The following is a 25,420-nucleotide window of genomic DNA, read 5'->3' as shown; positions in this document are numbered from 1 at the left end:
GCGCCGCCCTCGGCTGGGGCGGGGCTGCGGGGGCGCCGGGCGCGCGCCTGCCCCTGGCGGCGCCCCGCCCCGCCCGCGCGTCGCGGCCGGGGGGGGCGTGGCCGCGCCGCCGCCCGCCCCTTCGCGACGCCGCGGCGCTTCCGGCCGCGAGGCGGATCCGGCCCCCGCGCCGGCCCCGCCATGCTGCTGACGGTGTTCTGCCTGCGGCGCGACCGCTCCGAGCTGACCTTCTCGCTGCAGGTGGACGCGGACTTCGAGCTGCAGAACTTCCGCGCGCTCTGCGAGCTCGAGTCCGGCATCCCCGCCGCCGAGAGCCAGGTCAGCGCGGGCTGCGGGCGAGGCCGGGCGCGGAGGCCGCGGCATCCCGGCCCCCATCATCCCCGGCCGGCCGCCCGCCCGCCCGCGGCCTGAAGCCCTTGGAGCGCGCCGGCCTGCGGAGGCTGCAGCCGGCGCGGGAGTCGGGGCCCAGCGCCTCCGGGGCCCCGCGGAGCGCTCGCTCGATGGGCGCCCGGCATCGCCAGCCAGCGCGGCCGCCGGCCGCCGATTGCGGGAGCGTTTGGAGGGCGCCGGTGCCGCCCTGCTCCAGAGCCTGCGGCCTTCCTGCTGGTTTGGGCCGCGGCTCCCGCGGGCCCGGCGACGCCGGCGGAGGCGCTCAGCTCCAGCGCAGGGCGGGCGGGCGGCCGAGCTCCGGGGCTTTAATTCCCAGCGCCCCGGCCAGCATCAGGCCAGCCGTGGCCAGGAACGCGGCCAGCGCGCCTGGAGATCTCCTTCCTGCCCTACGTCAGCCTTCCCCAGCCTGGGCCCCTCCGCTGTGTTAGACAGCAGCTCCCAGCGCCCACCAGCAAGCGTAGGGCCAGTAGTCAGGGGCGAGGGGAGCTGTGGTCGGAAACGTCTTGGAGGCTCCGGGGGGGGGGGGGGCGGCTATGGTGCAGTTGTATTGGGGGGGGGAGTGCTGATACCTCGGGGCAGATGGGAACTGAAGTCCAACATTTTACGTTCGAAGCTCCAAGTTGGGAGGCCCACCCTGATTGGCGAGGGCACTCTAGCATTTCCGGTGGGGGTCTTTCTCCAGGACCTTGTGCATGCCAAGGGGTTGCTTGGCCATGAAGTGCATTTAGCCCATTCCCTCACCGCAGAAAAAGCCCCAGCAAAGAGAGGCTGGACTGTTACTGTCATGTGAATACCCTCAGGCTCCAAGGGCCCCTGCCCCTCGCCAGAGGGCTGGCAAGTCCGATGATTGAGGATAGTCTTTCTACGAAGACTTAAAGGAACACGCTAGGTGCTGTACAGTTTGAAATGAAGATAGTCAGCTATTGCTGGTTTACCATTTATAAGTGCAAGAGACGATGGGGAATTTGGAATAGATTAATCTAAAGGGAACATTAAACTGCACAGGGGCCTCCTTAGGGCTGGGGGCCGGGGCCTTGAGCATGCACCCTGTCCAGTTGAAAGCCCACTGCCTTCTGGGCCAGTATTTACTTCTTTCTTTTTACATTGATATCTCAAAGGGCAGTGATGGCGTTGGCCTTGGGACGTGGCTTGTTTGTCTCTTGTTTTACTTTCTGCTTCATGCATTTAAGTTTTGTACAGCGGAGCAGTGTATCAGGCTGGCATCACATTTTTCCAGCTCTCGGCACCTCTATACCAGTGATTGTTACAGGGTGACTTTTTCTTGCCTCAGGTACCTCCGCCAAGAAATGTTTCCTGGCTGGCAAGGCAGCAGTTTGAGAGGAGGAACAGCCTTGGCCATTTTTAAGCTGTTGCAGGAGTTTCCTTCATTCCTTTAAAGCACAGCTTGAGACAGAGCATCATGGGGACGGCTGAAATGATTTTCCGAGATGTCATCTGGCTCCTGCCATCTCTGACACCAGGAGGGATTCCTCCCTGCAGTCAGATTTTACTTTATGAAGTGCTCTTAATTATGTTTTCTACTTTCAGCCCTTATTTATCTCTCCTCAAAGCAACTTGTTAGAATCAACCATTAATACTCCTGTTTTGCAGCTGAGGAGACGGAGGTAGTGATGTATCCATGTGGCACCTGAGTCCAGGACTCCGCCGCTCCAATGGGAGCCCTCTTGCTTTCGTTTTTTTGGTTACAGTTTGCCCTTTCCATGCTTCCATCCATCTTGGCCCAATTTTATAAAAGATACTAAACTTTGGTCAGGGTTATGCAGCATTACAAGTGCACAAAGGTCTGAACCTATCAGTCTTCTCAGCATGAGCAGCTCCCGGGCCCACTGCACCACCTCGATGCTGTTATCTGAGCAGCTGCTGTCGTCTGACTAGCTGGAATTGCTAGCTGGTTGGTGACAATCCACACCCAACATCTGCTGTTGCTGATCTGTGAAACGCCACCTTCGTTTCAGGCTTGCAGATACTGTTGTCCTATCCCATGAAGCAAAACATGTCATTTTTATGGACCAAGAGCTGATGCTGTTGCTGAGGCCTTGCATGACTTGGGGCATGTCCCTTAACCTCTCTCTTGTTTGTAAAAGGCTTCACGAGTGCTACTGATCTTTAATCATCCAGGGAAACTGGATCCTCAATAGCCTCTTTGATTGCCACAGCTGAGAAGCCAGAAGAGAAAAAAAACAGAGTAGCATCCCCTAGGGGAAAGGCGTAATGATTCTTAGGAGTGTGGAGGGTGGGAATCCTGGGGGAATTTGCAGATACTGCCCTTGGAGATCTCTTGAAACTGAGGCGGGGGGGGGCATCCTCCTTGGGTGAAAAAGACCCTTGTGCTAGCATTGACGTCTGTTGCGATGAACAGGAGCTTTCTGAATGTGGCAACAACCTGGCAGGCAGCCCGAGGTGAGAGTCCAGCTCCTCTTGGGTGGCAGCATGAGGCCTTTTCCCGTCTCTTGCGCCAGAATATCGTGACAGTCTATTTTAAGATTTGTGGGATGCTGTGAATTCTTTGCCTTGTCCATGCAGTACTCGCCTCCATGGCTACGCTGCTTCCTGTGTGGAAGCAGTAAACACCATGGAGCAGGTTTCTGGCAGGCAGCAGCAGCTCTCTGATGTTTTGCCCAGATCCTTGTTTCTCAGGAGGGAGCCTCAGTCAGCTCGCAAAACCAACTTCTGCCACTTTGTCAGGGTGCTCTCTGCTATCGAATGGCTGTGCTCCCCCTCCCTTGCGAGTCGCCATCTTTCCTTATGTTGCAGCTGTACCTGTTTGCAAGCAGTGCCCAAAGGACATCTGCAAGGAGCACAGGAGACCTCTTGGAGCGGGGCCTTGCTAGCCCCTGCCCTGGGTCCTTGGTGTCTTTCCCCTTCCTTGTCATCTAGCTGTGTCTCAATTCTTTCTGTACAGTGGTGGTTCTCTGCCATGCAAACTGATCAAGTAGCAGTGCCAGGTGAAAAGGTCCATATGTCTTCCTTATTGTGGGGGTGAGAGGGTGCTGATGAGAAGGGGCTGATGGCTGGAGAAGTTGGGAAGCAGACTCGGCAACATTTTGAGGTGGGCAGCCGCTTGGGAATTGGTCAGATGGCACGAAATACTGGAACCCCAGCCACCTCTGTTGGATTTCCTGATGGCTCCCTTGACGGGTGGATCCTGTTGCTAACAGAACCGGCTTGCCTACAGTCCTCTGTGCCAGTCAGACCAGATTGCTGAAATGTGTGGGTGGATCTGGAGGAGCTGCATTTGTATTCCCATCTTGCTCCTTCATGAGTGATGTGTACGTGGGTGCATTTATCCTGCCAGGTGGTTCTCTCTGCCAGATTGTAATGGTGTCCTGGGACTGAGGAGGGAAGCCACTCCCTGGACGCAAAGGGAGCTAACTGCTGAGAGCCTCCCAAGTGTGTGTCATATATCCTGAATTGGTTCAGAGAAGAGCCATTGAACTGGCCTTCTCTGCAAGCAGTATGAGTTGGTGTGAGTTGCTGGGCTGGGCTGGCCTCGCTCAATCTATGCCTTGTGCTGTTCGTAGGGCACGTTGAAAGCCAGTTGCCTAGAAGAGAAAGCTTAACCTCCATTAAGTTGCAGATTAAAAAGCTGAGTTGTATGTTATATTTTAGTGAAAGCAATTCATGGCGGGCCTGCTCCGTAATAAAGCCTGCAGCTCGGAGGCTGTTGAAGGGTGTATCCTTCCAGCCACCCACTGCAACGTTCGCTGCAGAACAGCTGTCTCAAATATGAGTGCGGTCTGTGGGCATCAGGCACTCGCTTGACAACTGATACTTCCCATGGCTGTGTGTGTTGGCTTGCCCCCCCCCCCCCCCACTAGTATCCAGTGTAGGCTTCATGGACCAAAACAGTTGTCATGTCAGAACAGTGTGATATACGTTTGGCTTGACATAAGCTAAGAGAAGGAGAACAGGAGCTGCAACTTTATTTATTTAAAATATTTCTTGGCCGCCTTTCAGGGCAGAAGTCCTCCCAAGGCAGCTTCCAACAATGAAATACATAATATGAAATACACCCTTGTTGAGCCTCTCAGAAAAATGTGGAAGGGTTTTCCATATGCTAGGCGCCTCTCAACCTTTAGTCCTCATAGCTTTTTGCATAGGTGATATATTCTCTGTTGCAATTCTGGCTATCCCTTAGGACCAACCCTGGCCAGCTGCTCATAGGTCCCAGTGGATGTCTCTCTTCCTGCGAGCATCCTGGCCAGTGGAAGATAACGTTTATGTGGTGTACCCTTCTGAACAAGAGTGTGTGTTTCTTACTAGCCTCTGCTTCTCTCCTAGATTGTCTATGCAGAGCGCCCGCTAACTGACAACCACCGGTCGTTGGCTTCTTATGGCTTGAAAGATGGAGACGTGGTGATACTGCAGCAAGTGGAGAATGCGGAGGTGCGCCCCCCAGCACCGTTTCCTGGTGAGAAATGCCCCCTCTTCACCCCGTCCTCCCCGTCCTGAGGCTTCTCCATTGCCTGCATTGCCTACAGGAGCAAGGTCATGCTGCACTTCAAATAGATTGATTCTTTGAGCAATTAATTTGGCCAATGACAGTTACTTTAGCAGCTCTGTAATTCAATTTCAGGCCACAGTTAATTAAACTGTGGAGTAGGCCAGCAAATTCCCCCGAGCCCCGGCCCTCCTGCGTTGGGAACCATCCATGGTCCCATGCACCTTCCATTACAGACGCTCCTGGTCCCCCACTCTTGTCTGCTGAGATAATCTGTGTGAGTTTGTACTCGCACAGTACAAACTGTGTATCCGGGTATCCACTTCCCCAGAGACAGGAGTCACAAACCCGGCAGCGAAGAGGAAGGTATCTCATAGCAGAGGGACCTGCTAGCCCAGAAGCTGCTGTGCTGCCATCGCTGCACTTCTTCGCCTGGTCTTCCCTCCTGCGCTGATTCTGCCAGCGTGGCTGGACTAACAGCAGCCAGCTGACCAGCACACTAGTCGCCTGCAGAAGGGCTGCAGTTGCCAGACAGGGCATGCTCTGCAAGCCTCAGGCCGCCTTGTCATGGCTAGGAACACGGGAAGCTGCCTTATACTGCGTCAGACCATTGGTCCATCTAGCTCAGTATTGTCAGCACTGATTGGCAGCCATGGCTTTCTGGGATTTAAGAGGGATCTTTCCCGCCTTATCTGGAGATGCTGCCAGGGATCGAACCTGGGGCCTCCTGCATGCAAAGCAGGGGCTCTGCTACTGAGCCATAGCCCTCCAGTGGCTGCACTGCTTGACTCCAGGGCTAGCATTTGCGTCTGCTCAGACCCAGGCTGCAAAACCATTGCAAACTCTGCAAGCCAACACTTGAACAGGAAAGAGGAGACGTTTTCATTCTTAGTAGCCACCCCGTTTTTAAGAACCCAACACCAGGGATTTTTCTAGCCCCAATGTCAAGTTTTTATTACAATTTGAAGGTGGAAGATGGTGGATCTCAAAAGGGGTCCAGTGAGCTGGGTTAGGCTGGAAGGACTCCTGCCTGAAACCCCAGAGAGCCATGGTTTCCAGTTAGTGTTGACAATACTGGGCAAGATGGACCCAGGGGGATCTGACTCAGTAAGGCGGCTTCTGGTGTCACTTATCTTAATTTGCTAATTTGAATTTGCTAATGGGAAGTGGGGATCTGAAACACAGATGGCTTTGTGCAAAGCCAAGCCACGCATGCAGGAGAAACCTGGCTTTTCCACAGGATGGAATCATAACTATGTTAACTTCTCCCCCACCCAGGTTTGCCCAGGATAGATTTTAGCAGCATCACGGTGCCTGGGACGTCTGCCCAGCTGCCCCAGCCGCCATTGCAACAGCAGCCTGCCCCGGGCCCCCACCCGTCCCCCCCCGAGCTCCCCTCCTCCCCCCAGGGCTTGGATAACCCGGGGCTCTTGCGGGACATGTTGCTGGCCAACCCACACGAGCTCTCCCTGCTGAAGGAGCGCAACCCACCCCTGGCGGAGGCTCTGCTCAGCGGGGACCTTGGTGAGTATCCCCTTGCAGGGTGCTAGTGTCAGAGAAGGAAGCTTTAGCCCAGGGTGCTGAATGTCTTTCAGCCCAAGGGCGGAGTTCCATTTTGAAGAAGTGCTTGGGGTCCTCATTCCACTGGTGGGTGGGGCCAGAATGCCCCCCAAAGTATCGTGTTTCAGCTTCAAGCTCTTCCTGCCAGTAAGCAGGCCTGTGGAGAGGCATTTCAACCTGTTAGAAGGCAGAGGGTGGGGAGACTGCGCCAAAGCCGGGGAGACTGCACCAAACTATCAGTAGTCGGGGGGGGGGAGGGGGCATGGCTGTCTGGGGAACCACAGAGTGCTGGCCTGGGATCTTCTGAGGATCTGCGCCCCTGGTTAGCCACTTGGGTTTCTCCAGTGCGACTTGCCGGAAGGCATCTTATTTCTTGGTCCGGAGAATGCAGCGCAGGCAGGTAGGAGAGCGGGAGGAGCCTTAGTCTAGTAGCTGTCCTCAGCTGAGGAGGGATCGCTCAGCTTTGTGGGTTTTGCTTCGTTCCAGACAACACAGATGGTTTTGGAAGTGGCAGGTAGTGTCAGTCTTTGACCAGAACTGGAGGGGGATTGCGAGATAATGTATGCGAGGCACTTTGAGTGTTAAAGGGGCTGCTAAACATTAACTGTCATCATCATCATCATTGCAAGTGCTTTTTGTTACTTTAGAGAAGTTCACCCGAGTTCTGGTAGAGCAGCAGCAGGATCGAGCCCGCCGGGAGCAGGAGAGGATCCGTCTGTTCTCTGCGGACCCTTTTGATCTTGAGGCTCAGGCCAAGATCGAAGAGGACATCAGGTAGCAAACCCGTAGAGAGGGGCCTTGGAGCCACCGGTGGGGGCAGACACACATTTGTGCATCTGGCTTAAACCTGGAGTGAGGGAGGCAACGTTGCCTCCAGCTAGTAGAGCTTTCTCCAGTGTGATGGTCTCTGTGCAGCTTTGTCCCTGCCTGAATATGGGCTGGCCTTTAAATGGGGGATCAGTTCCCCAGTTGCTGTTGGAGAGTGGGAGAAGAAAGCCTCACTGGGCAAAGGCGGAGAGAGTGGAAGAGCCATCTGTGGAAAATGGGCATCTGGTGTTCCATGGTGGTAGGCCATTGAGCAGTCTCAGCAACACAGGATCTTCATTCTGAGCAGGGTGGGGGTCCCTCAAGCCCAAGTCTGTTTCCTGGCGAGGGTGGAAGGAGGGAGGGCTTCTCAGGCTGCGCCTCTGCCCAGTCTGGCAGGGTTCACGGGTGGGGAACCCTCTTAACCTTGTGCTGACCTTGGCTCTAGGCAGCAAAACATTGAGGAGAACATGACAATCGCCATGGAGGAGGCCCCGGAGAGCTTCGGTCAGGTGGTGATGCTTTACATCAACTGCAAAGTCAATGGGCACCCGGTGAAAGCCTTTGTGGACTCAGGTCTGTTTTCCCCCTGCTTCTGGGAAAAGGTCTCTTCCTTCCCCCTTCCTGCTCTTCACTTTGTTCTTCTTGGACCTGTGGCAGGTGGTTCAGGCTGTATGCCTGCCATGTGGCAGGGTACCTGCTTTGCATGCAGGAGAATGCAGGCTCAGCCCCTGGTGTCTCCAGTAAAAAGGAGGAGTCAGGAGCACATGACGGGAAAGAACCTTTTGCCAGAGAACTGGGCTGGATGGACTGGCTCTGTGTTAAGGCAGCTTCATACATAGAGCTGGCAGGAGGGAGGCCCCTCGCTCAGGAGAAGAGCACTTGATTTGCCTGCAGGAGGCCCAAGTTTCAGTTGAAAGGATCCTGGGTAGCAAAGCTGTGGAAGAGACCTTGGAGAGCCACCATCAGTCAGAGTATACAATACTGAGCACCATAGTCCGAATCAGTAGGCAGACAGCTGCTTCTGGGCAGTGGGGCCGGAGGTCATGAGGCAGAGTGCTTGCTTTGCCTGCAAGAGGCTCACTGGTCCAGTCCTTGGGCACCTGCAGTTTAAGAGAGGTGTGAGGCAGCAGGACGGCTGTGTGGCTGGCAGCAGCTCCCCCGAGGCCTCAGAGCAGATCCTTCTGGGCTGGATGGGCCGTTGTGTCTGCAGCTACACCAGTGAAACAAACGATTTGGGTTCTTCCCAATGAGTTGGAAGAAAGCTGCGTTACTTCTGACTTTTGTTGTGTCTACTTACCACTTAATTTTTTCCTGCATCTGTGAGAACTTTGTGCCCTGATGCAAACATTTCCCCGAGTCAAGTGAGGAAATGACCGTGGTGGGAAGAGAGAGGGCAGCATTCCCATGGACCCCCCGTCTTTTTCCATCCTGAACAGAAGGTTTATAATGTGTGTGCATCATTTTTAAACGATGGCCGCTGTTATCTCTGGCAGGTGCGCAGATGACCATTATGAGCCAAGCATGTGCGGAGAGGTGCAACATCATGCGTCTGGTGGACCGGCGATGGGCAGGCATCGCGAAAGGTGTGGGCACCCAGAAGATCATCGGCCGGGTGCACCTCGGTAAGTGGTCCGGGGCTGGCCCTGCAGGATTCTGCTGAGCTGGCTCTTCCGAGCTCTCTGCACACGAGGGGGGTGGCGTCCTTCCTGGCAGGGCTGGGGCATTCCCAGGGATAATGTGGCGGCTCTTCGCTCTCCTGCTGCTTTTAGCTCAGGTTCAGATTGAAGGGGACTTCCTGCCTTGCTCGTTCTCCATCTTAGAGGAGCAGCCCATGGACATGCTCCTGGGACTCGATATGCTGAAGAGACATCAGGTAAGGCGGATGCGGGGGTGGGGGGCTGCTTGCTGTGAAACAGTCAGTGGCTACTGAGTGGTGGAGAGGGGTTGGTAAAAAAAGTGTACCCCATCTAAATAATTCAAGGCAGCTTGCATCAGTATAGTCGACAAACCATATATAAAAACCATACAGATCTGTGCCTTCCAGCATGGCCAGTGGGCACGGATGCTGGGAGTGGTAGTCCAAACATCTATAGGGCACCAGGTTGTCTAGCCCTTTTCTCCATGTTGGCTTTCTTATGCTCTGTAAACCTTAGTGGCCAAAAAGCTCAACTTTCAAGCCAACTGGTTGATCACAAAAGAGATTCATTGTTTCACCTAAGACAGTTCCATTCGGTGGCCCACTTGAGAACTGATTCTCCTTCTCCCCTTGTGTGCAGGGGAGGTTGTGGGGAGTACTTCCTCTGCAGTCTCTGCTCTGTGCTTTTCCAGGCACGTTTGAAGCCGCTGCTTGTGTGCACTTTGGTGTCGCGTCACAGATGATGGGAGTTGGGGCTCGCCCGGTGTCTTGTCCAAACTGGCCTTTTACCTCCGCTTCTTGCTCCCGGCTCCCTGGCCCCCAGTGTTCTATAGATCTCAAGAAGAATGTCCTGGTGATTGGCACCACTGGCTCTCAGACGACCTTCCTGCCTGAGGGGGAACTCCCCGAGTGTGCGAGGCTGGCTTATGGGGCAGGGCGGGAGGATGTGCGGCCCGAGGAGATCGCAGACCAGGAACTGGCAGAAGCCCTGCAGAAGTCCGTCGAGGAAGCAGGTACTGCGAGGGCTACGGGCTAGAGGAGGAGGAAGGGAAGGGCGAGGATGGCAGAGTGTCAGGAGCCCCGCCTCCCCTGTGGGCAGAAGCCTCCTGCTTCTCGCTGCAGGGCTCCCTACGTACGCTTCCTAGAATTGTCTGGATGCCGCTGTTTCCTGGATGCACTGACGTTGTGGGAAAGGGCTGTGTGGGACTTGGAAGGCGGCATGTATGTTAGGAGCTGCCAGTCTGTAGGAATTGAGCGGGGGGGGGGGGGGCAGACAGAGGGCAGTAATTGGCCAGTCCTGACAAATCAGAAGCAGTTTTGTGGCATGTGCTTATGGAATAACAAGGAGACAATTGGCTGCACACATTCAGACCCGCTCCCACGTTTGGGGGTACAGCCAGGTATATAAAGTTTGGGCCCTGATATGGTAATGGTAGCATTTAAACCACCGATGGCTTTTCTTTACTAGGGCTGATAAGTCTTAATTAAATGATCAAATGATTTTAAACTGATTTTTATATTTCCGTGTAATTCAAGCAGCTGTTCTGAAGAAAAAAGCGTGCCTCCTTTGACCCTAAATGAGCCTCTGCCAACCCGGTGCTCTCCAGGTGTAATATACTGCAACTCCTGTCATCCCAATCCAGGGGGCCATTGGAGGTGACGGGAGTTGTAGTCCAGCACAGCTGGAGGATGCCAGGTTGGAGAAAGCTGTTCCAGATGTTGCACGACAGTGTTGCGCTGTCTTGAACGGGGAGAGGAGATGGTGTCTGCTGCTCGGTTTCTAGAAGTACTTGTGTCTTAAAACATTAACTTAAAAATAATTTGTTGCCCAATTGAGGGTGTCTTTTCAGTTGATTAATCAATTTTAGAGCCTTTAAAATCTAACCAATTAACAATTAAAAATTACAGCCCTATTTGTTCTTTACTAGAATTGTTGCTATGTTTCTACCCCATTTGCCAAGGACTTCGAGTAGTGGTTCAGGCGTACCACAGTGCTGCGAAGTAGTTTAGGTTGAAAAACACTGATTTTCCCAATGCCGCCAAGTGGATTTGAACACAGGTCTGAATCCATTTTGGTAGCCATGCTGGCTGCCACCTGCCCACTGAGAAGGCACCAGAGGCCCCCTCCTTGGCCAAAGGCAGGATCGTTCCCCCCTGTCAGGGTGGACACTGAGCCCATAGAATCCCCAAGTAGTTCTGATTCTGAGGAAGAGCAGTCGCTCCTGGGAGAGGAGCGCGCTCCTCTTTCCCAGGGCCCACAGCTGACGGAGATTCCTCCCACCAGCATTCCTAGATTAGATAGCAGTCCAGGCAGTGACCGAGCGCGGATAGCAGACTTGGTGGACGTGCGATGCCGACGCAGAGAGCGGCGCCAAATGGAGGGCGCAGAAAGGAGGCGAAGTGCCAGGTTGGCGCGCAAACAGCTGCGCCCCGAGGATCCAAGGGAAAAGGGGAGGGACTCTCCCTAGTCCTTAAGTTCAGGGGTCTGCCAGTAATTCCCTTTCAAACGGGGACCAACTGTTCCAACTTAGGGCATAGGTACTCTGCTGCTCAGATCTAGTTGCTACCTGTAGAGTTGTTAAGTTGTAAAAGAAGAATAAAGCTTGGAAAGGAATTCCTTTGTCTGTGTCTGGACTTAGCTACTGGATTAGACTGAGAGAGGCCTCCAAGGAGCCCCTGACACCCCCTCACAAACCAAACTAGGATGCCCCACCTGGAAATTGGGTGCACTGCAGAATAGCGTACATAAAACTAAATAAAAGTAGATGAGGAATCCAAGCCACTTGGCCATTTTAGTCATTTAAAATAAAGAAATCTGACTGACTCTTCACCAACCTCCTCCCCTTCGGAAATGTCAGTCGCAGCTGGATTGTTCCAAGAGGACCGAGTCAGGCAACGGGAAGAGAGAATGAGGCTGAGAAGGCGTCACCTGGCTTCAGGATGCCTGGCCCACCGCAGATCCCTGTGTGTCCTCCTGTAGGAGTCAGAACTCCCCCCACCCCAGTTCTTACAGTTTGTGTTAAACGGAGTGCCAAGGAAATTGCTTTACACATTTGTTCTGACATTAAAGCTCCCATTTTAACAGATCTAGTTTAGTCTTGCGTTTTGTTTAGACCTCAGCTGCCCACCTTGAAGAGCTGCACTTGGGGAGAGAGTACGCAGCACTGCAGAACGTCAGCCAGGCAAACTGCTGGAGAACCTCCTGGCTGCAGGGCCAACACAAGAGTGTTGGGAGCTCTCAGCAGGTTGCCTTCCTGGGCATCTGGGTGAGCAGCCCCTACCTTTATTTACAGTAGCAGCTGGGTTGTTTTTTATTCCCATAATGCACTAGTGCTTCCATCACATTGCATTTTGGGAAAAGAAGGGGGTGTTCTGAGGAGCCTGGAGTAGGGGGCCCCAGCATTTGCCCAGCCCTGCTGGGTGTTGGCACTGGGCCTGGCTGGCTGGTGATCTGGAAAGCTGTTGACCATGTTCTGGTCTGGGGCACCAAAGGCCAGTCCAACGCTTTCTTCTCTTTTTCTTTTTTCCAAAGCAAACTGGGCTTGATTTAGGAAGCAGTGATCTCACTACTTCTGAGCTGTCTTTGCCCACATTCAGGTGTCTTGACAGGGAATACTTTGCAAGAAAAAGTATGACTATGTTTTCATATGAGGCTCCTAGCAGCCTCCCATCCAGCACATTGGCTCAGCTTCAGCAGTGCTGCAGCATCAGGTGTTCACAGATGGTTTTTTGAATTGCATCTGAAAACTGGTCTTTCGCATGCCACCACTGCATTGGGAACCATGCTGTTATGTCTGTCTCCCTTCTCCATCCCAGCCATCTTCTAAAGATTTGGGCTTGTCACATATGAGTCCGAGCCTAGAGGAGGAAATCTATGTTGTATGCATCTTTTGGACTATTGTCCAAATAATTTCTTCTGCAAAAAAGACGTAGCATTTCCAGATTAGGACAGAAACCATCCAGCGCTATCCGTGCTCCCATCTAGTTCTCAAGCCCTATTGAATCTTGATTTTGGCGGCAGATTACAGAGACGCAGACTTCTAGGGACCTGCTGCGATGAGAGATTTGTGGGCATAAGCGCTGCCTGCATGTTCAAACACGTTCAGTAGCCAGAGCCAGCTCCTCGTGTAAGAGGAAGATGAAGGAGATCTGCTTTCTCGAAGAGCAGCAAGGTCTGGACGGCAGGGAGGCAGAGAGGAAAGCAGACCCAGCCCAGAAGCAGGAGAGTTGCACAGCTAGCAGTTGGCTTCCGGTTGTGGCCTGTTTTATGTTGTCACAGAAGCTTGGCCAGGGAGCTTAGTGCAAAACTGGCTCGCCAGTGTTTCCTGGATATGGAGCCACAGACCTATGGACAAGGGTGGCTGGGCAACCCAGGAGTTCCCTGAAATCCTGGCTTCCCATCTCAGTTGAAATCCTCTGCATTCGCCTAGTGCAGCCCGGCATGCTTTTATTTCCCCGCCACCCTTAAGGCTCCCTTTGAGGTCTGGCCTTGGTTCCATTTGACAAACTGGAGGAAAGAAGCAGAATGAAGAGAAGTTGCAGAAAGGAGGCAGAGAGCACAGAAAGTCAGCAGTAGATGAGAATAGGAACCAGGAGCAGCCCCTGCAGGGTTCCCCACCTGAGCCATGGTCCTCCCAGACCAAACCTCGACTGGAGAGCAGCAGCTTCTTGACAGACGACAGAAGTCCGTCTGTGCACAAAGTGAGGAGATGAGGATAGCTGAGAGCTTCTTCTGGAGGACATGTCAACACCAGGAGGCATTGAATTCCAAGCACAGCTGGGGCGGGGGGCAGGGAGAGGGCAATGATGACCATGGGAGTTTGCAAGACCAGAGCTGTGTGCATGTGGTGTTGCTAACACAAGTTTGGTGTGTTTGTCTCCTAATCCAAACAGAACGCCAGAAGCCTTGATGCATGTAATGTGGGTTTGCTGCCGCTGGAGTGGGCCACAGACCAGGTATTGCGAGCTCTTCAGTCTCCTTGCTCCTTGAAAGGGGGATGGGGGGGATTTTAAGGGACCCTTTTCCCACCTTGGAGTCTTACTGGGTCAGTGTGGAGCAGGCCTGTATCTTGTGCGCTGTTCACACATCTGCCTTGGAGAGAAGAAGATCGCACAGCGAAGGCAGAACATTGGCAGATGTGCTTGGTTCGGGGAACTTGAGAGCAGCAATTTGGCGTCTGCAGCTGAACTCTAAATGCCTGTCTCTTAGGGTTAAGGCTTGCCTCTTCGTCAGATCTTTGGCCTGGAATGGTAACTGGAGAAAGGAGGAGATTAAATTGCAAGCGTTGTGTTGTCTCCTGGATTTTCTCAGTCAAGTAGATTCAAGGCAGGACTTGGAACTGGATGCTTATACCACACTCTCGGTTTGCTGAATGATCCAGGTTCAAAGTGCAGTTTCACTTTTTGCTATGCATAATGAGTAAGCATGTAACCCCTTGCTGTGGCCTTAACTTGCAAAGCCAATTAACTGGAGAACAGATACCCAAATTAACCCTGTACTGTGCACCTTCCTAAGCAGCACGTGAGAATGCTCTAACATGCTAGCAAGGTTTGGGTTGTGTTAACAGGATTGTCCAAGGTTCACCATTAGCCCAGCAAAAAGCCATTTCTGTAGGGGTCCTTAAAGACTATGTCAGTTTGTTGAAGTAAGTATCTTTAAGATGTATAGGTGTCTTTAAGACAGCTACTTTACAACTGAATCCTTTCTCCTCTTTCCCTCCCTGTCTTGTTCTGGGAAGAAGGAAAATGAGCAATTTAGATATTTATAACCGACTCTTAAAATATTAACTCAAGTAATTTTCCCCCCTGAACTTTTTCTGATAGCATGTTCTTGAGTAATGGAAAAAGAGAAGCAAACCCTTCCATAGTCTTGTTGCTGTTGATTCTCAGTTCTTCTTTACGACATTTTTATTCTGTCTTCCTGCCAAAGCACTGAAGGCAGTTTATAATCAAGTGATGTGATATAAAAGGGTGAGGTGGGGAAACGGAAGGAAGAGGGAAATAAGCATATTCAGGTGCCCACTCTCTTGTACGCTTGCGTAATGGCCTAGGCCAGCTTTCCCCAACCTGCTGCCCTCCAGATTTGGATTACAAATCCCAGCATCAACAGGGGTGCTGGGAGTTGTAGTCCAACACACTTGGAGGGCACAAGATTTGGGAAGGCTGGTGGAAGCCATTCTAAGAGGAGAGGAGACAAATGGCTTGCCATCTTTCCCTTCTTTCTCACTCTCTGAGGTGACCAGACTTGGGCTGCCACTGAAAGCAGGAGCATTGTCCACTGGTGTCCCAAGTCCATATGTGTATATGACAAAGCAAGTCCCAGTAACGCTAGTGAATGGGCACTACCCCGCCACCCCATGTCTCAGGTAAAAGCTATATACTCCTTGACCATATCCAGGGTTTCACACCATCTTTCTCTTTCTTTCTCCTCTCGCATGTACAGAGAATAGTGACAAAGAAACTACCTCACTAGAAACACCATCGTTACCGACTTCTGATGGATGTAAATGTCCAGTCAGTTTTCCAGAGACAGGTCTGAAGACCAGTAACCCTACAAGCCGATTACTTGATCGTTCAGTCTCTGCTCCTTCAGTTTGCTCCCATGAGGGCAGTCAAGCCGAGACTGTTAGTCCTAGAGCTGTAAAGTCTGTGGATTCTCTTCTTGAATGCTCAGTAACTCTAGAAAGAAAAGAGCCTTTGTCTCCACTGAGTCTTTCTGATCACATTGCTTCTGCCAATTTCGATGCTTCCCCAGCTGAAAAAACTGGAACAGAATCCTGCCGTAACCCAGCTATCCCTTCACAGAACACTTTTGAAAAACCGGTTGCTTGTGTGGGTGTGCAGAAGTCTAGGGCTAAAGATGATAATCTTGGTATGGAGCTTCCTGCTGAAGCAGGAGGAAGGAGCTTATCCAGTGCTTTCAGACTGACAGAAGAACAGGATATGCCCATGCTTTCAAAGGACATGGAACGGAATCAAATGCATGAGCTGCATTTAGATCTCAAGACGTGCAAACCTGGAAAAGTACTATCTCTAGATGAACAGAATGAGCCAAACAGTAGGGAAGATCTGTCCCCATTGCCTGCTAATCCCGAGGAGAGTTTTGATGACTTCCTTTCCGAGGGAAGAGCTGTGGAAGGGGAGATGGGGGTTTCCTTTAGGGAGGGAAGGAGGCCAGAACACATATCGCAGAAGTGCCCGGGAGGTGACACCTTCATGGAAGTGGATGTCTCTGAGGAGATTCTTATTGCTGCCAATGATCCTTCCAATAAACACAACGTTGGGTTGACTGATGTGGTGAACTCAGAATGCTCCATGATGGAGGTGCAGTCATCCAAGCGCAAGTCTTCTTTGCCTGTCGGCTCTCCTTCTGCAAGTGATTTGATGCAGTCTGGAAGTACAACTTTTCAATCAACGGGAATGTCAGCTGCAGCTGGCATTTCTGCAGTTTCTTCCGGAGGCCAGCCAAGTGATCGGGCAGAAGATCCGTGCATTTCCCTCACTTCTGCTTTGAAAGAGCTCCATCAGCTTCTGGTTGTCAGTTCCAAACGGGACTTCCTTTCTCAGCAGGAAGATGGCCACCAGTCAGCAGCTGTTCCTGAAGAGCAAGTGGCAAACAATGAAATTTCTCAAGAGGAACATGAATGTACATATCTAGACAGCCAGGATGTGAGAATCTCTCTTCCTGAATGTATGGGTGTTGAAGTGTCAACAGGGATGCCGTTGTTTGAGGCTGGAACAGAGAATGTTGAGGTGCAGGAGATGCACCGTTTGGCTGTGCGGTGTGGGCAGGATGCTCTTGTCATTCAAGAATCTTCAGATTTGAGCAGCTCTGTCTTTCTGAGCCCTTCGGCATCTTCAAATCAACTCCATCATGGTGAACCCTCTGAAATCTTGTCTCGTCATTTATCCTCTGACCAAGTTCTAGGTGGTGAAGCTTTGGAGCAGGGCGAGCCTCTCTTTTCCAGCCTTGTACAGGGCCAGGTTGCATCTTGGAGCACTCGGAGTCCTTTTGCAGAAGAACCTGGAATGCCAGACGCCTCAAATACAGATGTTCAGAGGCTGCTGAATGCAGGACAGGCTGAGCCATCGCTGCCTCTGCCTGTTGGATTTCCAGGTCCTGCAGCTGCTCTTCGACCTTCTGTTTTTCCTCCCACAGCTGTTGATCAGATTGTGCAGGCCGGCTTCACAACCCAGGAAGCCACCGAGGCTTTGGCGCATGCTGGTGGGAATGCAGACCTTGCCCTTCTCATTTTGCTAGCCAAGAATATTGTAGTTCCTACGTAGCCATGACGAAAAGACAGCCTGACTGCTGGTCTGTACGTCCTTTTTAAAGAGTCTATTTGACTGCATAGAATATCCTGCTTAGATGATTGAGCCGTACTTTTTTTTAAGAGAGGAAAAAAAGATCATTTATTTTCAGCCAACGTATCTTCTGTCTGTTTCCCTTGTTGAATTTAGGCATTTTAAAAGAAGCAAATATTGGTATTGTATTGACACAATGGCTTTTAATTATTATTATTAAGGCAATGTATAATGGAATAAAGAGTTTTTATTTAAATACCTGGTTTTAGAACAAGGTGCAAGGTTAGGGGTGAAAAAGCAGAAGCTGCAGAACATGATCTCGCAGAGAGCATCCCTCTTGTGCAAGCCTCACTGCTCATGTGCAGCATGGGAGCTGCACATGAGCAGGAATCAGTGCTCTGTGCCCAGTCCCCATTTATGCCAGCAAGGTTTATGCTCGCAGGTGATGTTCTTGGGACTGCCACCCTGCTTAGCAAACAGTAGTATTTAGAAACTGGCATGCATGCGTACAAATGTGGCATGTGCAGCTTTGTGAGGGGGAGGTGTGCAAGCCAGGACCATCTCCAGACGATGGGTGAGCTCACAGGGTTGCTCCAAGAGTGCCGTCATGCATGTGTTGTAGGGAGCATCCACAGGTATCAGAGGCAAACTGAGAGAATCCTCTTTTTGCATGGCTGCCTCATCCAGGTTAAAGGGGGGGTGGGGCTCCTGAGGACCCTCCCCCTCAATCCTGGAGCCAGCACTGGTGCAAGCAGAATTTATAAGCTTGCAGATTTGACTTTTTGCATGAGTTGGGTTCCTGGTGCCACGCTTTGTGACTAATTAACCTGTCTTGCCAATGAGAAGTCAGACTGGTGACTTAAGATGCAAGAATAACCACTGAGTTCACAGGCTGAACCAAACCTTTGTGGCAGAAATGGGCACTTCAAAACTCTTGCCTCTCTCTTGGGGGGCGGGGGGGGGGGGGCACAAAACGCATCAACTACCAAAATGTTCCAGGTGCCCCTGGCTTGTGTTAGGTTTACTGGGGGGTGGGGGTGTCTCGAACGTGGTGCTAATAGACACTAAGCCTGTCCTGAAGACATTCTGGTGTTAACGTGGTGGAGGATTTGACTTCTTGGCCTCAATGGGTTTGGCTGCAGAACTCTTCTCCCACTCTGAGGAGAGAAGCACTGTCTTTCCCAGCAGACCTCTCATCTCGAAATGGCTTATGTAGGTATTAAATTTGTGGTGGAAAGGCATTGCATTAGTCCCATCCGGTGCATTCAGCTTTTTATCTTCAACGGGTCATTTTAGGCCCTGCAAAATCCTGAAGTTGTTCTCATTGCATATCGAAAGAGACTCAGGTTAAAATGATCTAATGCTGTATTGTTTTGGCTGCTTCGCAGCTCAGGTGTTTTAGTTGAGCAGTCATCTTACTGCACTGCCCCCTGTACTCTGTTTACATTGCAACGGTGAAATCTAGTTCTCAGTGCACTAGAACAATGTGTGGCTACATTGGTTTGAAGCAATCATCACCCCAAAGCACTGTTTAATGATGAACAAGCTCTAGCTGGAGTCACTTAATAAAGAGGATATGAAATGAAAAAAGGGGAGGAAGAGAGAGACAAAAAAACTGCTCCTGGACATGGTGAGAAAGTCCTGATCTGCAGTTTAAACCATAGCGTGGAGGAGATCTTGTTACACAGACAGCACTGGTTGCAAAGCAGTCTTGAAAGAAACAGTGGAAATACAGAGATGCCAGTGGTTATTCTGTCCCTAGTGCTATTCAGACCTCACAGGTCCCTTTGTGAAGCAGCGAGCACAACTAAAGGAAAACATGTTCCATTGAAAAATGAGTCTGCTAATATAAGAACGATCGTGGTTTGCTCTCTGCCTCGCTAGGGATCCGTGGGACTTGATCTGCCCCAGCACTAATCAGAATAACTGTTGGCTTTTATGTTTTCAAGGGACGAAACAACCACCATTTCTCTGTCCCTTTGACACAACCAGAGAGCTTTTTGCCACTCGGTATAGCTAGACTTTTTTAAGGTGGTGGTTTTGTAGTTTTCATTGTATATTGTAGGGCTTTGTTGATCACACTTTTGTACACCATCCTGGTATCTGCAAGGATGAAGGGCAGTTTGAAAACATAATTAAGGCAGACTTACCTGAAAGGATGTTGCTGTAAGTCTGCAAAACACCACCTCCACGCCATCTTTCAGAAGGCAACCTAGCCCTGTTTTAGCATGCTCGGGAACATCTTTTTCACTCCTCTACCCTCCTCCCCCTTGTTTTTACGTTTTGCTGAACATCGGTCCTGAAGAAGCGTTCTGGAGAATTCTGAAGCTTGCTCACTACTTTGTGGCGCCATAATTGACCCTCATAAAGGTATTACCCGACTGTTGCTTCTGGGTGTTTTTTCTTGCTTTCTTATGGCCCAGTGTGCTTACCTGCCATTTTTTACGAAAAGGGAAATTCTCATAAAGAATACATAGAGTTGAAAGCTGACATGGTAAAGGACAAGAGCGGTTTGGCTGGATAAGACTTACCTGTCACACACGATACTCTGAAGATGTTCTGTGCAGAACGTAGTTAACTTCCTGTTCCCCCAAAGAAGTGAAGTCCAGTTCTGAGTATGCAGAAATCCTCTTACCAGCACCACCACAAATTTGAAGCACAGAGTGCAATCCCAAGTATCAATGCAGTGGGCAAAAGCAGGCTTGAGTTGCAGCCACCACTTTCTTCGTGCCAGCAACTTGTACACGAACCTTCAGTAAGGAAAGTCAAGCTGCATCCAAGAAATCAGCTTTTGCACAGCTAACATCGTTTCCCTTGTGCATCTTGCGGCACACTGTAAGAACCTTGCTGGGTCAGACCAAAGGCCTCTGGTCCAGCGTTCTGTCTGCATAGTCAAACAAAATACCTGTGGGAAGCCCACAAGCAGGACCTGAGAGCAACAGCACCCTCCTGCTGATGTGTGGAGAAACAAACCACTCGCCACCACCTACTGCATGTAGTCCTCCCTACCTTGTGGCTACCAGTTCTAGTATGTTCAGTCTGCTCTGATGATTTGCCCTTCTGTGCTGTGGGCTGACTGTTAAGCCACACATACTCAGCCAGAGAGACAGTCTTGCAGGTTGGTTTTTTTAAAATGTCCACTTGAGGGAAAACTCTCTCCCAACAAGGTTAATGTTTAGGGTTCTGAGCAGCAAAGAGAAGGGTCTTTCTCAGCCCCATGTGAGGTTGCCAGGGATTGAACCTGGGACCTTCTGCATGCAAAGCAGGGGCTCCACCACTGAGCTACAGCACCTGTGCAGCTGCTAAGATCTTTTCACAGAGTAACTGGTAGGCAACTGTTAGTTTTGCAGTCTTCCAGTCTGAAGGAAATAACACGTTCCTAATGATAAGCAACTAAAATATGCAGGTTAGTTTTGTTTCACATTTCAGGTCTTGACCCTCAGTGCTGAGCATGTTTGCCCATCTCTGGACTGGCACAGAAACCGAAGCCCCTGTCTTGGGTGGTTAGAGCTCCCAACGTTGCTCTTTGGCTCCTGCCTATATTGGAGCGGAGCTGATGAGAATCTTCAGCCGGTTAGATCTTAACTTAAAAGAACAAAAGCAGAAGACTTCATCTTTTGGAAAAACTGCCACCGCCCTGAGCCCTCAGAGCAGGGTTCACTTTAAGTTGGGAGAAATAAAAGGGTGTTTCTTGCCCCTCCCACAGGGATTTGCCCATTTTTCTAGGACTTGGGCTTCACTCATGTATTGTACGAACTCAGGCTTTAGCCAATAGATGATGTCCCTCTTTAGAAATATGGTGTCCCCATGTTCAGGGAGGAGTGAAAAATTATGGGAGCGCTTTGAATGAGGTTGGGTGGTTCCTTTGCATAGGATGGTGCAATCTAGGAGTTGGTGAGAGTTGTTTTTGTTTTTAAATCATGATCTTTGCTTCCTCCCATTCATGATCACAACTGGCAGGCGATGAAAAACTTGAGTGTTACCAAGCATGGACTTTTTCATGGGAAGTTGCCCCGTGCCTTCATCTGAAATGCGTCTCTTTGCACGCGACATGAATATTCTAGATTGTGAGTCTGGGCAGTTGGCTGTGTTTGGATACAGAGTTCATACAGGAACACAAACCTTGTGTGGTAGAGCTGGACAGAGGAGTAATTCTGAAAACCAGCCTGGCAGCATAGTTGGAAAACTTAAGTTTCAGGGATTTTTAGTATGTGTGTTCCAATTCCCAGGTGGAGAAAGCAGTGCTACATGAGGCTCATTGATAAGTTCATGTCCTGTTCAGAGACTTGGCAAAGCAACCTTTCTGACCGTGCAAATGTGCCCTAAAATATTTATTTTTTATTATTTTCTAGTCGGCTTCTTCCTCTACTGTTGTAAATCCAAGCAGAATCTTCAAGCCATTTGATTGCTATCCTTAAGCTCAGTTTATAGCAACATAATCACTGAAGGAGTCGTGGCCTCTCAGGAATCCTCAGGTTGTTTTGCTTCGATGCCTTTCATCCTTCTGGGCTTGAACATACTTGGCTGGGTTGTCTTTGCCGCTGGTGGCTTCTGCGTTGTGAGAGCGTTGGGGTTTTTTTCTTTTCTTGATCAGGTTATGGGTTTTCATTCTTGCCCTTTGTAGCCCATGTCTGACTTAAAAAAAAACAACTTGGGGATTATTTTTCCATAGGAAAAATATGTGTAAACATTTCCAAAAAATGTGTAACTTTTCAAAAATAAAAGCAAGTTTTATCATAATGGTTGTCTGGTAGATTTTCTTGAATGTTGGCAGGCAAAGCCCTACAGCAAGAAGAGGTGCAGTTAAGCAGGGGTCACCAATAGCCAGTTCAAGACCTTCATGATGAGCAGACTTCACGGAGCCGCAATGCTTAGCTTTGGGAAGAATTTTGCACTAGATCCCTGCCATCTTAAAACGTTGGGCCAAGGAAGCACTGGAACTTTATAGGTATAGGAGAGGGGTAGAAAAGATGATTGCACTTGTTCATTTGCAGGGATGGCACATGAAGACAAGGCTTTCAAAAGAGTGCCTCAAAAGAAATGTCCTACGCTGTCCAAAGTAAGTAAGGGCTGGGGACTCTACATTTTACCTTTGCGGCCAGAGCCCCGAAGGCCATGTAGCTGAGTTCCTTGCTAGAGCAGGCAAGGACATCCACGCACAATTCTCTACCAGCAAAGGCCATCCTGTGCAACTCAGACGCTGCAAATTGCTCCAGGGTCATCGTACGAACACATTGATTGATTGATTTGATTTATTAGCCGCCCATCTGGCTGGCTACCTGGCCACACTAGGCAGCATACAGTACTAATAACAAATTTACATAATCAACTGAACAACAAAATCCATAAGAAAACAACACTGCTCTAAAAAACCCTGCCATACTGTAAAGTATAATGCACAATATTCTTCGAAGCTCCATGTTGGAGCCCAAGCATATCTAGTGTCTTGGGTGGCTCTGGAAAAGGCCTCAGCCTGCCCCTCAGTTCCTGTCAGTCTGGCTTAAGATGAGCTTTGTCCTGCTTTAAAATTCTTCTTTTGGATGGTAGACATTTGATCTTCCCCTCAGTATGACTGCTTTGAATTGCAGAAGCCACTGCAGAAGCAGATGTTTGTACCCTGCTTCATTATCCAGACCTCCTCCACCCTGAAAGGCTGGTCTCCATTCCCAGACATCGCAGGTGTGGCCAGAGCAACACAGTGGGAAGAGTATTCACGAGTTGAATACAATAATACATTTTTGCCCAAGCAATGTTCACAATACACCATGCATGCTTTCATGCTCAAGAGAAGAGTACTCTTCTGGAGCTGGCATTTTCTGCTGCACAGGCTGCAACTGACCACACAAACCTAGCTGGAGGAGCAGGTGTTGTCTTCTCCTCGAAGAAGGCCTCAGCCTGTCCCTACAGAGAGAACATTTAAAATATTTCAGTTTATCCAGAATCCCTTACCATTGCTGCTGGAGATAAGTCCTATTTATTTGTGGGGAAGGGAAGTGCGTGAGAGAGAGTCAAGTTGGGCACTAGTAGAAAGGAATTTGGTGGCATTTCTGCCAAGAGGTAAAATGCTTTAGGCAATAGAAATTTGGGGTCACTTGATGAAATTGATGGGCAGTAGATCCCAGACAGACAAAATACTACTACACACAGCAGATGTGTTTAAGGGATTTCCTGCCACAATGTTTAATGACAGACACTTTAAAAGGGGGATTAGACAAATTCAAAAGAAGTGGTCTGTTGATGGCTAAAGGATGGAACCTTCATGTTCACAGGCAATATACCTCTCGAGTAGTAATTGTGGAGGATCGACAAATGGGGAAAGTGTTCTTGCCTTCATGGCCTGTTTGGCTACTGTGGGAAACAGGAGGCTGGTTTAGATGCTTTGGCCTGATCCAGCTTGAGGGCTCTTTTTAAATACTGCTGCAGAGGCAAATGCAACAAGAGGTCACACGGGGTGTGTGTGCGAGGAAGTAACGTGATGCAGAGAAGCAGGCAGCCCTATTTTCATCTTAACTTTTAACTTGCCACAGCTGTCAGATTGACAAAATGGGTTTGAAAATGCCCACAGGCCACTTCTGGCAAGATGGAGGTAGTCCACTGCCCTACAAGAAGAAAGCTATGTCATCCCCCCCATCCATCTCCCCCAGTAGCTGGATAAAAAACCACCTGGAGCATTTTCATGTTCTTGGCTACATCCCTTAAAGTTCTGCTGATTCTCCTGAAACATGGTTGGACAGGTTTAGTTAGCATGCGTGGGTGTGGCGCCGTAAAGGTGCTTCCTTCACCATCCTGGCAAGCTCTCCTTCAATGTGGGCCAGCCACCTCCCATTTTGGGCTTAGTACCCTTCTGACAGCAATTGTCAGGTAGGGCAGCCAACTGTGTGTTGTTGTGATGGCATGACAAGTCGTTGCTCAGTAACACCTGCTTTGCAGACAGAAGGTCCCAGGTTCAATCCCTGGTATCTCCAGATAGGACTGGGAAAGATCTTGCCCGAAACCTTAGAGAGCTGCTGCTGTCAGGCAATGTTGACAATACTGGGCTAGACAAACCCAGGGTCTGACTCGGTACAAGGCAGCTTCTCGTGTTCCTAATGTGGATAAGAGATGGGCATGAATTCAACAGGTGAAGCATTGATGGGCTGAGAGATTCAGCCTAGGGGACAGCTTCTGCTTGTATTTCACATTTAGGAACAGGAGGCGGTACTCATAAAAAACAGCATTTCTGATGAGAACTTTCCCTTAGGAGCGGGCATGGTTGTGTTCTCTGCCTAACTACGGCTGGGATCCTATGCATGCTTACCTCAGAGTAAGCCCTACTGAACACAGTGAGGCTGTATAGGATTGTTCTGTCTGTGACTCTTATCTAACACTCAAAAGGCAAGAGGCAATAAATGTGTCGTCCAACACACCTGGAGGACTCTAGGCTGGGGAAGACTGGCGTACCTGATGCTTGGAGGCTGAATGTGCATATTCTTTCTTTGCTTACCCCTGCCTCCAACTGGCGCAGCTCCTGTTTGTCCCTGTCGAACTTTAGATTGTAAGCTCCTTGGGGCACAGACTCGTCCTCTTGCACTCTGTAAAATACCTTGTGTATTGGTGGCTGGCTGGCAAGACGCACGCACCCACACACGTTTAGATTTTTTTCTGTCAGTGCAAGGCCAGCTTGGTTGTATCATCCTGTGAAGTATTAAGGAGGATTATTTTACTGCAACACACCTGACTCGGGCATTGATACGTGGTTAAAAAAAAAAAAAGTGCAAGAACGGGTGTGAGTGTGATTGTTATTTTGTATTATTTCATTGTGGGCGTTTATTCCCAGCTTTCTAATAGAGCAACAGCTGCCCCCCCCTCAGCCTAGCCTACTTCACAGGCTTGTTGTGAGGGGGCTGTGGGTGGGTCCCCGTCCCCCGTCCCCCCGCCCTAGTTTACCTCACAGGCTTGTTCCGAGGAATCCATTTGTTTATCTTTTTATGGGGTGCATGGGGTGCCAGCCCGCGCTCCTTGGGCCAGAAGGGCGGGACCGAATTTGTGTTTTGTGTGTGTGTGTTTTAAAGTCATCCAAATAAATAGTTGTCGTTTTTAAATAGACATCTAAATAAATTAGGGGTCGCCACTCGCTCCCATCCCCTTGCCTCTCCCCGTACCAAACCTCAGGCAGCGCGGACTACAACTCCCGGCCTCCTTCGTGCGCCTGAGGGAGCCGACGCGGCTGAGCACCCGGCCCTGAGGCGGCATCGCGGGGAGCCCTCGCCAGCGGGGGGGCC

At 50.5% G+C, this 25,420-nt stretch overlaps 1 protein-coding gene across 1 annotated transcript; it reads left to right on the top strand.

The window, feature by feature from the left end:
- The first annotated feature begins 123 nt into the window (after positions 1–123).
- DDI2 (DDI proteasomal shuttling factor 2) lies at positions 124–17,415 on the top strand. The gene is made up of 9 exons (XM_084822401.1): positions 124–318; positions 4,693–4,822; positions 6,131–6,376; positions 7,060–7,186; positions 7,665–7,792; positions 8,713–8,841; positions 8,989–9,092; positions 9,679–9,868; positions 15,298–17,415. The coding sequence occupies exons 1-9, from the start codon at positions 181–183 to the stop codon at positions 17,139–17,141; spliced, it is 3,036 nt and encodes a 1,011-aa protein (XP_084678527.1). The 5' UTR covers positions 124–180; the 3' UTR covers positions 17,142–17,415.
- The last annotated feature ends 8,005 nt before the right edge of the window (positions 17,416–25,420 follow it).

Source organism: Heloderma suspectum, chromosome 15 (assembly GCF_057233095.1).
Source record: "Heloderma suspectum isolate Gila_16-S chromosome 15, 16-S_ref, whole genome shotgun sequence".
NCBI classification, from domain to species: domain Eukaryota; kingdom Metazoa; phylum Chordata; class Lepidosauria; order Squamata; family Helodermatidae; genus Heloderma; species Heloderma suspectum.
The sequence above is the reverse complement of the archived record's forward strand: the minus strand, read 5'-3'. Positions and strand labels throughout refer to the sequence as shown.

Bases quoted from the DNA above. Each gene is read 5' to 3' on its own strand.
- DDI2 (XM_084822401.1), top strand. From the start codon at position 181: ATGCTGCTGACGGTGTTCTGCCTGCGGCGCGACCGCTCCGAGCTGACC. The intron at 319-4,692 runs GTCAGCGCGGGC...CTTCTCTCCTAG, and splicing joins TCCCCGCCGCCGAGAGCCAG to ATTGTCTATGCAGAGCGCCC. The intron at 4,823-6,130 runs GTGAGAAATGCC...TCCCCCACCCAG, and splicing joins CCCCCCAGCACCGTTTCCTG to GTTTGCCCAGGATAGATTTT.